Source organism: Delphinus delphis, chromosome 2 (assembly GCF_949987515.2).
Source record: "Delphinus delphis chromosome 2, mDelDel1.2, whole genome shotgun sequence".
NCBI classification, from domain to species: Eukaryota; Metazoa; Chordata; class Mammalia; order Artiodactyla; family Delphinidae; genus Delphinus; species Delphinus delphis.
Window position 1 is genome coordinate 173826637 of NC_082684.1, and position 16326 is coordinate 173842962.

At 38.4% G+C, this 16326-nt stretch overlaps 1 protein-coding gene across 3 annotated transcripts in view; it reads left to right on the forward strand.

The window, feature by feature from the left end:
- Positions 1-16326, forward strand: part of MRC1 (mannose receptor C-type 1) — a 110277-nt gene that overhangs the window by 18972 nt on the left and 74979 nt on the right. For all 3 annotated transcript variants that reach the window (XM_060006316.1, XM_060006315.1, XM_060006317.1), the window contains exons 4-6: positions 2275-2439; positions 10720-10833; positions 13996-14142. In XM_060006316.1, coding sequence (XP_059862299.1) covers positions 2275-2439; positions 10720-10833; positions 13996-14142 — 426 coding nt within the window. The remainder of the gene's footprint in view (positions 1-2274; positions 2440-10719; positions 10834-13995; positions 14143-16326) is intronic.

The following is a 16326-nucleotide window of genomic DNA, read 5'->3' on the forward strand; positions in this document are numbered from 1 at the left end:
TGACAGGGACGTTGCTGGCTGCACGTATGATTTAATGAGTCATTAAATGGAGGACAAATGGCCAGCCACCAATCATTAAAAAAAAAACAACACCTTGGCTAGACATGTGTTTTAGAGATAAACTGGGTAGGCTCTAGAATAAGCTTTTAGTCTCATTGGTTCCAATTTATGTCTTCCAAAGCAAATTATGTATTTGGCCTAGTTCATTGTAAAGGTAAAATAACTGGAAATTTAAAACACTTTTGATTTCAACATGCATTACAATTTTAAAGCACATTTTATACAGTCCATGCCTTTCTTGAAGGGCTTTGCATTTTCCCAAACTCTTTCATTGTCTTTGCTTTGTGTGTTTTTTTCAAAAGAACATTTTATTTGATGTTAGCCTTAAACTAGCAGATTCAATACAGGAAGACGAGGTCCCGGCTGTTGACCTAGTGACACTCAGTACATGCTCTTCACTGCCCTCTGTAGTGTTTATTGTAATGTTTTCCTTCTATTTAGACTTTATTTTCAAGTATCAGGAGAACAGGAAAAGGAAAAGACTCCTTTCTCTCAATTCCCCATAGCTTGCAATTTTAGCTTTCAGAGGCAGTTGTGCTGGTTTACTGTGGGAATTTGAACCACTTGGGGAGATATAGAGTCAGCAAACCTATGCATGCCTTGAGAAATAGGTCTTAATCCCTTGATTGAAAATGCAAAATACCCTTTCTTTAAATGAAGAGAAGCAGCAAATTGCATTTCTTTCTTTGGTCCTTTGTAGCCCTTTCCTTCATTTCTGGATGAGAAAATCATCCCCTCCTTCTTTTATAGCTCACACTTTCTACCACACTACAAGCAAAACCTCCAAATTTCTAAAAATATTTATTTAAAATAGCTCCGACTTCGAGTAAACCTCAAACCAGTCTCATCTGAGTGATCTCACTTACAGGGCGAAGAATCCATTTGCACATTAAACTAGTAAGACCTCAGACTGTGGTAATTTAAATTTAACATTACTAATTCAAATATATTTTTTATGTAAATATATAATAATTTTATAGTTAAAACATCTTAGAAATGTCTATGCTGTTGCCCAAATGAAATGTTGATATAGTTTTCTTCCTCTTTGGTGTTTCATGAACCACAAATTTCATATCATAGTGTGTGGTAAGTATATGAAAAAGGTCACTTCAGATACAAAGAATCACAATTACATGCATATATAAAGTGTGGGCTATATGTGTATGTATAATGTTGGCTGTATGCATATATATGGTGTAGGCTCTATACACACGGACAACTGTCCAATTTGTTAGCAAGTTGAACACTCCTCAGAAAATTTGAGTTTACGTAATCTTTTCCTTATAAAAAAATGAAAGGATTATGACTTCACATGACTTGTAAGTAGAATTTTACATTATTAAAAAGACAAAAGAGAAGTTTTTATATCATGAAGCACACAAAAATATTTCATCTGTTGACTCATTTCTCAAACATCTTACGTGTAAAATGCAATCAGTAATATTTATCCATCTATATTATTGGCCTTTCATAGACTGTAGCCACGTTTATAGAGTATATTGGGAATCATAAAATAGCAAAGGTAAAAATTTTTTAAATTAAAAAAAAAATTTGAATTAAAAAGTGTTTTACTCTGAGCGAAGAAAAGGTAACAATCAGCTATTGCCAGGAGCTGCCTATGTTTAATACGTGCTAGAGATAAGAACATGAGACTCCAGAGGTGGTTAACAATTTAACTAAGGGTGACTCACCAGTGAGTGACAGAGTCTGGAGGCAGGTCCTGGTCAGTCTGTCTGTGGAGTCTATGACCTTCCCCTCTAATGCCTGTGTCTTTGGTCTAAAAAGACCAAACTAGAATGTACGGGTGAAATATCCGTTGCTGAGAGAAGACATATTTATTTTCTCTTCTCTCTTTATTATTGTTTTTCTAGATTAAGGAAGTTGGGCTGGCATCTCTATTCTTAGTCTGTGTATTTGCCTCACTTCCCAACTCATCTGATCTCAAATGTCCTAATGGAAAAATAGAGATGGTGAGTCCCTGTCTTTCTGGAGGCACATGAAGCAGATGGAATGCGGTCGATCTTTGAAAACTCCCCCTCTTCATTTCAGGAGTAAAGAAAATCTCATAGTCACTTTAAAACTGATTAAAAGAAAGAAAATAAGGGAAAGATAATGCTTTAGGCAATAATGCTACCAAGATTGTTTAAAAGATATTGTTCACTGAAAATTCTTTCCACGCATAAGGTAGTCAATTCCTTTTGACTTCTTTTACAGTCGAGGGCAGTGAAAGCTTATGGAATAAAGATCCGTTGACCAGCATTTCCTACCAGATAAATTCCAAATCGGCTTTAACTTGGCACCAGGCGAGGAAGAGCTGCCAGCAACAGGATGCCGAACTCTTGAGTATCACAGAGATACATGAGCAGACATACCTGACAGGTAAAGATGTGAAAAGAAAACAGAGTTGTGAAATCATGATTATTTTATTTCCGCATAGTTTAACTTAAAAGCATACAACACGAATCATTTGAGACATCATGATAGAGTCAGTCCTAAGCAGACGGTGCAGAGGGTTTGACAAACGTGCACCCCGAAAAAGACACCTGGGATGGCGAATAGGTTTCAACTCATGAGCCAACTTTCTTCTGTCCGTTGTGTCAGTGTCTAGAACTTGTGCTGAGAACGATTCGGAGGATTTATTTGGGCTCAGAGTAGAAGATGCTACAATCAGTTAGCGATGCTGTTCTTGGACACAAGACACGGGTGCTATACTGGTCAAATATTCTAGGTCTATAGCTTGAAGCCGTTGGTTTTCCATTAGCGTGGGAGAATTTAACACGATACACTGAAGAGCTGCCACCACAAACAGGGACAAGTGAAGAGCCGTCCTTTTGCCTCCTGTCTTTCAAATTCCCAGACTCTCATGGTTTTCAGGTCTTACTGATAGTCTTTCTACAATTTTGTTTTTTTTAGCATTTGTTCTTATGAGGTTGTGAAGATGAAAAGGGCTAATGTTTGCTTGAGATGAGAGGGTCTGTTTTAGCTTCTGCAATCCACACTTGAGGAGCGGAGAGGTCAGGACCAGAAACGAGCGTGGGAGATAGAGCATCCTCGACTCCCTGCTCTAATCCCCTCCCTCCCGTTCACCCTGACCCTGCTTACTAGCTGAAAGTATCTTGGATCCAGTGACCACCATGTTCAAAAACTCTTAGTGGCTTCTCATCGCCTATCAAATAATTAACAACACACCTTTGCCTGACATTCAGGGGCTGTCACCTGTCCACTGACTGCTGTTCCCCTTTGTGCATTTCGCAGTCTTGACAAGAGAAAACTTTTGGGTTCCTCGTCTATGTCTCATACTTTCTCACCTCCACATCTGTCCCCATGGCATTTCTTGTACCTGGAATTCCCCACATTTTATACAGTTGAAATGCAGTCTTCTCTATTTCCATCTGCTTTTCTCTTATTTGTTTACCACTTTTACAGTGGTTACTTACATATGTCCCACTTCCCCTACAAGACTATAAATACATTCGATTTTTATTCATTCATTCATTCTACAAGATGGGTGATTTCTCTGTGTGAGGCATTGTGCTAACTCCTGGGGACACAGCAGTGACCAAAGCCTGCCATGTCCTGTCCACATGGAGCTTAAAGTCCAATGGGGAAAACACATAGACAAGAAAACAAGCAAATAAATACAAATTATAAGCAAATTGAAGGCTGTGTAGAGAATGGATTTGAGAGGCAGATGGCTGAAAGTGAGGAATGTCTTGTGAATATGTATGTCCTCCCAACCCCTAAAGAGATTCACCCAGAACCTTCCGGGAAGACAGTCTCAAGGGATGTTTGCTGACTGACAAGTGAGGATGCAGCACAAGAAAAAACATTGTTTAGAAATTCACCCTCACGGTTGGACCAGTGGTCAGTTTATGGCGAGAAGACAGTGGTTCTTAAGTGTGAAGTTGCTTATCAGTCACCAGGGAACTTTGTTAAAGTGAGGCTGCCTGGGTGCAAACCCCAGCGACTGTAGATCAGTAGGTATGATGTGGGGTCCTGGAATCTGCATGTTATCAAATTTCCAGGTGATTCTAGGGCAAGTGGATGGGGACCCCACCTGGCAAAGCACTGGGTACAGTACCTGCTGTATCAGCAAAGCCTACAGATTGCATCTGCCTGGATAGCAGGCAGCAGAGCTCAGGAGTAAGGAGCATAGACTCAGGAGCCTGACCGTCTGGGCCCCGGCTCTGTGAAGCTGGGGGACCTTGGGGGCGATGACCTGAGGCTGCTGTGCTGCAGTGGGAGAGTGTGTGTGAACTGTTACAGGGGACAGAGCTGTCCCCAGCCTTGTCTCATCACCTAGGATTCCCTTTCTCCAGCTCTTTGCGGGTGATCCTCTCCACCAATTGGAACACACTTCTCCTATAAGTTATTAGTTTTTAATTGCATTTGAAGATGTTGATTGCATTCTATTTTGGGCAGAAAAAAATGTAACATGAATTTTTTGTAGCACCACCGTGTGAAATACACAAAGCATTATTGGGTAAGAAAGACTTTCCTAGTCCATTTCTGAGGACTAAATCGTGAGTACTAGCTCCACTGTAATGAAATCTTTCTTGTACCAAGTACAACATTTAAAAATCTTCTGCTTTCAGTATAGGCTGCAAGCCACCATTTTCTTTCAGCCATCATTAAAGAGATTGACAATAGAAAAGCAACGCGACCTCACTATGGGCATTCGTGAGCTCAGAGGTGGGATTACGCCTCTGTCTGCTCAGTGATTCTGTTTTGTGTTGGTCCTTGGGGTCTTTGTATGCAGTATTGGGGCAAAGTACAGAGGGACCAGTATTTGCAACCATGTGTAAAAATAAGGAGAAAAAGAGGAAAACAGAGACAGAGATAAGACAAAATTTATGTAGGTGATTAAGGAAGAGAGAGAATGAGTTGAGACAATCCTGGTGTGATTTGTGCTGGCTTGCACGGGTTAGAGAAACCTCAGAGTTGAAATGGTTTCACTTGGCTTTTTTTTTAAGGAATCTGTTTGCGGGTTGTGTTATCTTGACTCTTCTGAGGTTTGCTTGTTTTCTGGCTTTCTGGAAGCCAAGGGACAGCACAGGTTACTTTTGAACTCTTCCCCAGTTGCTAGGGGAAAGAGGCTCTGTGAGCAGGACAGCGTCTCTGGGCCACTCACTTCCTCATTCCTGGCTATCAGCCTTCTGGCTGCAGGAAATGCTTCTCTAATCAGCAAGGGCTATTACTGTGTCCCCAGGAGCGCAAACAAGCCCTAAGAGATTGGGAGGCTGAGTTCACCTCAGATACTTATTTGAATCTTATCCAAGCCTCCGGAATTTCAGTCAGCAAATTTTAACTGAAATCCGGGTAGGAATGACTTCTCGAATGAGATTTGTAATATTTCCTGCTTTTCTTTAAGTCAAAAATGCCATGCATTAGGGGACCAAAAAAAGTCTGACGGGGAATTTAAAAAATAAACCAGACTTTTGCTTTCTAGAGGGAAGATATTCATGACATTTGGGATTTTTCGGCATATATTGGGGAAGACTAGAAAATCCTGGGGTGAGTGAGGGATTGTCATCTACTCCATTCTGGAAAATAGGGCGCTAACATTTTTTAAAAACCACACATAGTTACGCTTTTAAAATATGATTTCTTTTATGTGAGAATTTTGAGTAGTAAATTTCATTTTTCTAAAAGGTATAAGCCTCTTATGACTCTGAGATCAAATTAGCTGTTATTTATTAAACAGCTGTTGTGTGTCAGACACTGAGCTTTATTTCTAAAGCTGACACCAACCTTGTAAATGAGTAATATTGTCCCCACTTTATAGATAACAGATTAGGAGGGAGAAGGTAGGAATTTTGCCTAATGCCACCCATTCTGAAAATAACTGAACTGGAATTCAGCACTGTCTTTCCATTACGCTCTGCCTGGGTCTCACTTAAAAATAAGCAAGGATCTGGTGGCCCCCAAAGCACTAAAGAGAACCTTTAATTTAGGTGTCAGCAGCTCCTTGCTCCAGTAAATTTATTCTAAACTGGCAATCTGATTTCACATTATCTGCTGGGTTAACAGCTTCTGCCCAGCGGCCAATTCTTATATCACCCAGAGTCATTTCATCATCTCTTCTACCCTCAAAAATGTTGGAACACCCTATTGAATCCTCAGTTCCTGAATCAGATTTATAACTATGTATGCATAGGATTAGGATTTATAGAACTGAAATAAGATATAAGAAGTGAAATTGGCTAGTTACTTTGATTGTTTTTGCCAGTTTCCGTATGGTGCTGGGTGGAGAACAAATTGGACCACAGTATAGAAAAGAACAATACAGTGTACTATTGGACAGTAATACGTCTTCTATTACAACTAAGTTCAAAAGTAGGTATAAACTGTTTCAGACGATACATGCAGGAAAATTAAACATTAAAAAGTTTAGCATGTGGAATTGATGCTTTGTGTAGTAATACTAAAAAAATTGGGAGGCTTCCCTGGTGGTGCAGTGGTTGAGAGTCCACCTGCCAGTGCCGGGGACACGGGTTCGTGCCCCGGTCCGGGAGGATCCCACATGCCGCGGAGTGGCTGGGCCCATGAGCCATGGCCGCTGAGCCTGCGTATCTGGAGCCTGTGCTCCGCAATGGGAGAGGCCGCAACAGTGAGAGGCCCGCATACCGCAAAAAAAAAAAAAAAAAAGAAATGAAAATTTGGCCATCTTCTTTATAAAATTAAAAACACATCAGAGAAAAAATTGTGTATGACACTCATCAGCTTTAAGTGATATATTTAACACAAAGCTTGAAATCTGTTTGTAAATCACACTTTTTGCCAACCCGAATTCAACATGGAGTAATAATAATAATATTAATAATAGCAATAGCTTACATTTATTGGGCATATACTGTGTATTAGGCCCTGTTTTAAGAAGTATTACTTAATTTAATTCTTCAAAACAAGCCTAGGAGTACCTAGAGTAGATAAGGAGAGTCTCAAAGGATAATTTCCTTAAAGAGTGATCATCTTTTCTCATCATGCCAAACGTAGTAATTTAATTAAGCAAACTCAGGCAAAATCTAATTTATTTATTCCTACAGTTCTGTTCAAAAATTCATAGTTTTGAAAACTTAGATATGTGTATTTTATTATAAGTTTTAAAACATACCAGAATATTTGATTTTGGGGAATAGCTATATCCAACATCTACAAGGAACTCATACAACCCAACATCAAAAATAGACCCCCAAAGCCCGAGAAAAACCAAAACAACTTGAAGAGACGTTTTCTCAAAGAAAACATACACATGAAAAGATGCTCAACATCATTAATCATCAGGGAAATGCAAATCACAGCCACTGTGAGATACCACTTCACACCGGTTAGAGTGGCTATCATCAAAAAGACAACAAAAGGCAAGTGTTGGCAAAGATGTGGAGAAAAGAGAACCCTCATGTGCTGTCAGTGGGGATGTGAACTGGTGCAGCCACTGTGGGGAACCGTATGGAGGGGCCTCAAAAAACTAAAAATAGAACTACCATGGGATCCAGCAATTTTACTTCTGATTATTTACCTGGAAAAAAACCAAAAACACGAATTCGAAAAGACATATGCATTCCAGTGTTCACTGCAGCGTTATTTACAATAGCCAAGATATGGATACAACGTTAAGCGTCCATTGATAGACAAATGGATAAGGAAGATGTGGTATATATACATACGTACAATGGAATATTACCCAACCATAAAAAATGAAATTTTGCCATTTGTGACAACATGGGTGAATCTAGAAGGTATTATGCTAAGTGAAGTAAGTCAGAGACAGATGAACACCTCTTGATCTCACTTACGTATGCAATCTAGAAAACAAAACAAAATGAAAACAGATGCATAGATACAGAGAACAAATGGGTGGCTGCCATAAGGGAGGGCAGGTGGGGAGTAGGTGAAATAGTTAGAGGATTAAGAGGTACAACCTTCCAGTTATATAACAAAGTCATGGGGATGTAATACACAGCATAAGGAATATGGTCAATTATATTGTAATAACTTTGTATGGGCACAGATGGTTACTAGACTTATTGCGGTGACCATTTCATAATGTATGCAATGTCAGATCGCTATGTAGTATACCTGAAACTAATGTAATATTGTATGTCAACTATATTTCAATAAGAAAAATAATTTATGAAAAAATCAATGTTCAGTGGTATTTAATAGAATAATTATTAACATAAAATATAGTATCAACATGACACTGATCCCAGAATGACATTTCTAAGGTACAGACTGGTAGACAGGCATCTCCTCCTGACACCTTATAAGTTATCTATTTACATGAATGAGGTGAGATGGCCGTTTTTGTTGGTTTCTTTAATTTACCCTAAAGAGACATAAGTAATAGTTTAGTACTCAAAAGAGTTTTAATAACTATGTAAAATAATTAATGAACTAAAGGGAAACCATCAATGAGATGAATAACTATAAAATTGATTTACTGTGAATGAATTTCTATCACTTCATTATCAGTATTTTCTTTGTAATGAATGCAGTCATAGTCGATGATGCTCATTGCAGAGATTTAAGACTAGAGAAATATTAAGATTTTCCCATTTGATAATGTCATTCCCTTGACATAGCTTGTAATAAGTATTTTATTTTTTGGTAAAATTCCAACTTTGGAGAACCAAATGCTGAGTCTTCACAGGTAAACCAGAGTGAGTTCTGCCGTGGACTATTGTTTGGGGAGGGATGACATTTATCAGAAATATCTTTTTAGTTCATGGTTCTTTATTTAAAGGTGCTCTAACATCTAAACTTATCTGGAAAATGTATTATATCAATAATAGTAACTCACAGGCAAATTTAATTTAAGCAAGGGTTGAATTCGCTGGAACACCAAAGTGAACCCTGAGTGCAAGTCCTAATTTACTCATCCTCCGTTTCACTCTCCACAAGTTTCTTAACCTCTCTGTCCTCAGTTTCTTCATCTGTAAAATGAAGGCCCTGGACGAGATACCTCTCAAAGTGTATAAAGTACCTAAGGGCGAGAGCTGTACTAACTCAGACTTTTTTTTTCTACAACACTTGATAAAGATAAGTGGATCTGAATTAATTTTCACTGACTTTTTACATGCTAGTAGTTAATTTCATCCCATTTTTATTACTTTAAAGAAATTACGCAATAGGGTTTACTTTTCAGTAAATAACTCCAGTATTGGATTCAGTTCAGTTCGTTAAGCATCAACCTACCTAATCAATATCAACCTAGTCAGTATCCTCAAGCGGGTTCTCCCTTTGTCAGTGCCTTTCTGCCAGGTGCTGAATAAACTGACAGCATTCCGGTCACATTTCTCCAAGAACGTGATCTGTGCTTTTATGGCATTGGGGAGCAAAAAATGTGAGATAGGATTCTGGGGCATCGAGTCACTGTAATCCCCTTTCATTTGAATTTGTGACATGAATGTGCGTATATATCAGCTAATGAAAACTTGGGGAAAATTTCGGTGAATTTGGATAGCTTAGTTGGTTGCATCAGAGCTAAAGGGTCTGGGATTTGATGTCATAAGAACCCAGATTTAGGGACTTCCCTGGCGGTCCAGTGGTTAAGAGTCTGTGCTTCCAATGCAGGGGTGTGGATTTGGTCCCTGGTCGGGGAATTAAATCCCAAAAAGGACCTAGGTTTAAATTTCAACTCTGCACATGTCATCTAAACTATTTGGGTGTCAAATTCCTAATCTGTACAATGGAGATGGCAGTACCTAATTAGAGTTTGTGAGGATTGAAAACGAGCGAAAACAGTGCCCTGAATATAGTAAGTGGTTATTCTCACCATTGGAAAATTTGAGTGGGGAATATATCCTCTAGACAACAGTAGATATAAAGTGGTCCGTTTATGATTACCCTTTATGTTTATAGACACTTCAGGTTGGTATTTTATTTAAGACAGACGATAGTTTTCCTTTCCATTAATTCTTTTAAATCAACTAAAAAGAATATAGAGAGAACAGCAAATCCATGGTTTTTAAAAAGTTACAGGTAATAACACATTAGAGTTGTTTAACCTGGGTGGACTGAGGTCCATGTTGCTTCTGTTTTGTTTTTTATTGCATCTCAGGCCTAGCACAGACTTTGAAACATTGTAATTATGATTTATTAGCTGCCTAAGTGTTATTCGTAGCAGCACAAGCACTTAGTGTTTAGTTTTTAATCATCATCTTAATGAGAAAAAAAAAATGGATGTTTTAAAATATCATCGAGTAAAATTCTGAGCGTAAGTTCTAAAATATGAGGTCGGGCAATAACTTATGAGAGTGAAATAGATTGAAGTGCGTATTAAACTTTTTCATGATAGAAAACGGTGACTTTGGTACAAAAGAAATCTTAGTTTTACTCTAAAATGAAGTAAACATGTTTCTGTTTGACGATAGTCAAAGAGAGTCTTCTCCAAATTAGAAGCACATTCACACGATCCTTAGACGCTTAGCGAGACCGTTGCTGGCTTATCTGTGTTCTCACCTCTGTTTCTTTACATGCCCGTGGAGGTAACGGTTGTACTTGCTTCCCGCCGAGGAGAGGATCAAAGGAGACATGCTCGGCATGATCTTCGTTACTTCTCTCTAGTACATTTTGATTCAAGTACATAATTCTGAGTTTGATTTCACCGTCTTTTCCGAATGTCAGTTTTGTTTTTGTTTTGCTTTTGTCCTAAAGGGTTAACCAGTTCCTTGACTTCCGGACTCTGGATTGGACTGAACAGTCTGAGTTTCAACAGTGGATGGCAGTGGAGTGGGGGCAGTCCGTTCCGATACTTGAACTGGTTACCAGGTAGGGTTAAGCTCGTCTGATTAACTTGGTGGCGTTAAGCTGGTTGAATTCATCTGCGTTTAATTTAGCTAGGTACCATGGAGACCTTCATCAGCTCACATGTAGATATCAAAGAGAAGAACTGGGAGATTACATCAAGTACAGTTTATTTCTCACCTTGCTTTGAAACCTGCCAACTAGATTTGAATACTCTAACACCATTAGGTTATTCCAGCTTTCTGGGATAAGGACTTGTCTGGAAGGATACTCACACAGGTCAATAGGGGACTTTGTTAAAGTATATATTCGCAGAGCATCCTTGATTTGCTAGGTATTATATTCAAAAATTTGATTTTATATTTATGGTATATATATAATATATAATGCTACATAGTATATTCAAAGATTTTATACATATTTATTTCTATCTGCACACACACTATGAATTTAAGAAATTTAAATTGTTTTAGGCTGGAGAATTTCTCATTATCTTGAGCCATGAGATATTTGCAGTATTTCTGTCATCGTTATAATGATCTGAAGGTCTACGTTGATGCCATTTTCTCCTATTTTTAATCGACTAGAGTTGGATTAAAAATAATACCAGCCACAGATTGTAATATTCCATACTAGCATAATCATTCATGAGCAGTTTTGTTGACAGTTTGTAGTTTAGTTGTAGAAAAACACAGGGGATGATCAAGCCTTCAAAGGCTTTCCCATTTTTTGGAGGACAGAAAATACTCTGAGCTAATTATTTCTGTACTGTTGTAACATAGAGGTAACAGAACATAAAAGGAGACTAGATGATAAAGATGTTTTACATATACAGAAATTATTCTGAGAAAACAAAAGGACCAATGATGACAAAACGTCTTCATCTTATTCACCAATACCAACCATTGTTCGTGGCTGCTTAAGGCACTCTACTGAGTATGATTCTCCACTCCCAACCCAGGCCCCATCCTGTACTAACCTTGATTTATTAGGAAAGTGTGCAGGTAAGGATTAGTGGTGTCTGCCGTAGGTGTGAGAAAGGACGGGTCACATTTTCATTTACCAGTTCTGCTATGGAAAATACTAGTGTGGTGTTTCTTCATATGGTCAAACTTCTTTTTTTAAAGCCATCGAATGGTTTTTGCATTTGACTTAGAAAACTAAACTCTCCACATTTTCCATGTTACCGACTTACGGTATGAAAAAGAAAAACTTTGAAATAAATAGATAATATTCGGGATATGCTAAAACATGAGAGGGAATTTTTAGAGCCCATACGTCGGTTTAAACCGATTAGATTTTACTATGAAATTTGACTTTCAATGTCCTCCTTCAAGGCATGATGTTTGCAGGGCTGTCACTAAGCGTCAGCTCTGCTTTCCTCTGGAATATGGGACGTAAACACTGCTGCAAGGGAATATAAGAGGTGCTATCTATGAGTGAGAACTGCATATGTCAGCTTACTGACTCAGTCACACTATTGGAGAATGCCGGTTGGCTCAGTCAGATCATTAGACAATAATAATCACTTGTTGGGGGATTAGAGTTTATTCTTTGCTGCTTAATTATTGTAGGCAGATCATTTTATTTATTACTCAGTTTTAAGTGATGATTATTGTAATATTTAACCACTTGCATTCTGAGAGTTCAGTGAGAAAATTGAGGGGTCTAGATTCTGGGAAAGTGAGGAATAAAATTGGAATATTAATGAGAAAGGAAAAGAAATGTCCTTCCTTATTAAACCAATTCCTGAGAAGTAGGTGCAAAATTAAACCACCTTCTGAAATAATAGGAGAGTTTCTTCAAATGAAAATTAGAAACCTTGTGGAACATTAGAAGTTGTTATTGTATAAGTTGTTCAATCAGCCTTCAACTGAGTACTTGACAAGTAAAGCACCTATTAAAATACATCTACATTTGAAGTGACGATAGTTTACACAAAAGGTATAGACGTGTGAATTCAAATATATAACTATAGTAACCATTGAAAGACAAAGAGTTGATTTATTAAAGTAGGTCTTGTGTTCTATTGATAAATAACTGTATTACTATGATTTACCAGCTCATATATTAAATAATAACCGTTAGCTGTAAAATACATTATTGTTTCCGAAAGTTTCTTTCTAGTACTGGTACCTGATCTGTTAGTTCAGTTGTACTGGAATTTTGGTCATACTATCAACACACTTAAAAAACATCTTTATCCTTATCACTAACAATTTTTTCTTTGTGAGCTGTTCAAGCAACTTCCAAAAATTTTTGACAAAGGCTTTATGGAACAGGTGATGTGATTCCCATCTTTCGGGAAGGGAAAGTGTGGTCCAGGTCCAGGTCGTAAAGATGTCAGAGGTCACAAAGAAGAAACATTGACAAAATGTGACTCATCACCCTGTCTTCTCTTGTGAGATGGAGCAAGGTTTTAGAGCACTGGTTTCAAAATCATTTATTCAAGTGGTGGAAAAGCATGAGAAATGTGGGCCTCTATGCATGTATCGATTGCATTAAGAAGGTTGACCTGACCTCGTTCTTTAATCCGTTTCCAGTAAGCAGTGAGATGAGAGGTTAGCTGCTGGAAGTATTCTTCAGTAGGCTGAGCTGAAAATCTTGAGAGAGAGTCTGAGCTCTGGGAGTACTTTATCAGCGTTTGCTGTGGCACATTGCTGCTTCTAGCATCTCTTTGCTTCTCTTTCTCCTCGCGTTGCCTTCTTTCCTGCCTCTTCTTTCTAACTGGAGGAGGTTTTCCCATGTCCAGAAATTCTCTGGCTGGTCCACCGTTAGCTTGCCTTAGGTTTCTGGGGAGGTATCGACAATGTTGAATATAGCTGATTTGGAACGTCGTGTATTCTTTTGTTATTTACCCCCCATCATACGTAAAGTAACCCAGTGTGAAGATTGTTCAGGGTTTAAGGTTTAGCTTTATTGTTTGATATTGTGGGGGAAAATTTATTTCAAAGAAGTAAACTTATATAATCAACATTTCAGGTATTGGAATGATCCAACCATGAGAAAACAAATAGACACCCAACATGTCTTTTGCTCTGCAGGCACTAAATATTTCTTTGTGAATGTGTAGCAGAAAGGGTGGGGATCCATTAAATGCCAAGGATAAACGCACGAGGCTCTGGGGGGTCTATTTACTTGCAATTCCTATAATAGTCCCACTTTTATTTTTTCTTTTCCCCAAAGGAAGTCCATCAGCGGAACCAGGAAAAAGCTGTGTGTCACTAAATCCCGGGAAAAGTGCTAAATGGGAAAATCTGCAATGTGTTCAGAAGCTAGGCTATATTTGTAAAAAGGGCAACACAACTTTGAATTCTTTTGTTATCCCCTCAGGTAAGTGATCTATTTGATCTGAAGTGTATAAAATATTATAATTTAAAGATCAAATTACGGTCTAGTCCTAACTGTAGGCAGTGACAGGTTTTGTTGATCATTTATGGTATCAACTTAATGATATTACTACAGAATGTCTTTTTGGTGGTTGCTAACCTTTCCTGAGTGTGCTGGAGTGTTTGGGCATGAGCAAAGCCTTTGACACAGCATTAATAAAAATTTTATCTTCACAGCCGCCCTGTGAGGTAGGTATTATTATTCACACATTTTAGATGAGGAAAAAGATATTCAGAGGATATAAAAAACTCGCACATGTGACAAAACTGGAATCCAAGCTAGGAAATCAGTATCTGAAAGGAATGTTTTTATTATGTCCTCACTATTTAATGGCGTATCTGGGCACCAGTGTTATTTAGTTTAACATATACACTGAAGTCTTCACCAAAATGGAATAAAACATCCCAGAAGTAGTCACTGAATTTTATATATAGGCTAGACCAGCGGGAAAAACTGCAATTATGCTCTCTATCATAATTTTATAGAAGAATTAAGCTACTAAGCCCAGAATGCATTTTTTTCTTCAAATTGACAAAAAGCAAACTAACTATTGATACATTTTTTTCACCATCACCTGTTTTTGGAGAGACACTTAATACTCCATGGTCATTTATGTATGTATATATATATTCTTCTTGGGAAATCTGACAGCGTGGCATTCTTCACTTTTTTTGCTCCTTGACTTTTAAAAGCAATTTCATTTATTTTAAAATATGATCGACATGGCTAGAAAGTCTGTGGTACAACATGATAAATAATAATAATTTCTTCCAGTTCTTACTTCAGATTTGCAGTTCCTCTCTGAATAACTGTGTCTGGGTGTATATCCTTACCTAGTTATTCTATGAATATGTGAATAAATATGTTTGTGATTCTTTTTGTCTGTTTTATACAAATGGCAGCATATGATACACTTTGCTCTACGTTCTTCACTTAATAACAATTTGGGGCATCGTTCCCTACAGTACATAGGTAGCTTCTGTGCTCATCTTTATGGCTGAACGTTAGCCATTGCAGGGAGAGACCATATTTTTTTTTAACCAGTCCCCTATTAATGGAACTTTAGTTTACTTCCAATTTTTTATTATTACAAACAATCCCGCAGTGAGTAACTTTATACATGTGTCATTTGATGTGTGTGATTATTCCTAGAAGTGGAATTGCCAGATCAAAGAGTGGGTGTGTTTGCCATTTTGATGGATACAAACATGGCGGAGCTCCCCAATGGATATAGATGAGGGTCCCATTATTGGGTCTGATTGTACTTTACAGGGTCACCCTTATGGCTGTGGGCACGCCTCAGGGAGACCTCAGTCATTTTTGTATTTCGTCTCCTCTATTCCTCCCATATGAGAAGGGGTACTGATATAATCCTTCCCTCTTGGAAGAGCTCCTATAATTCTCCTTCAGAAGGTTTGGAATTACCACTTAGGGGGTGAGGAGAATGGTGGTTTTATCATGTCTGAGGTAAGGAGGTAGAATTCTGTAACTTGGCCTTGTTCCTTAACACCCCAGTTTTAGTTTCCTATCTATTAAGTGGAAATACTAACACTTGTTCTTCCTGTGAATGTTTGTTCATATTGTCAAGCACTCAGTCCATTATTCTTATTTCTGTGCTATGCCTGTTCCTGGAACCAAACTTGGGTCTGCTGGTCTGCGTGCAGTAAAGCCAGATCTACCGACACCGGGTTGTGGTGAAGGAAATTGCAGGGTTTATTGCAGGTGCCAAGCCAGGAGTCCAGGGAAGCTAGTACTCAAAACACTGAACCCCCCTATGGGTTTCAGGAAAGCATTTGTAAAGTCCAGGCGAGGGAGGTGGGTTGCAGGGTATGTGATCAGCTTGTGCAAAATTCTGTGATTGGTTGATGGTGAGGGAACATGGCAGTGTCCCAGGGGTTGATGTTATCAATCCTTAGGTGCCAACACGCTCCTGATCATCAAGTAGTTAATTTCTTCCATTTGGTGGTGGTTTTAGCATCTGTAAAACAACTCAGGAAATGTCCATGAGATACTATTATCTGGGTACTTCAGAGAGGAGCTACAGCAGAGGATATGGGGGAGGGGGTCTGTCCCAGGAAGGCCCCCTAGGGTCCTGCTCGGTTACATGCCTTACTTGCTTCACTTGCT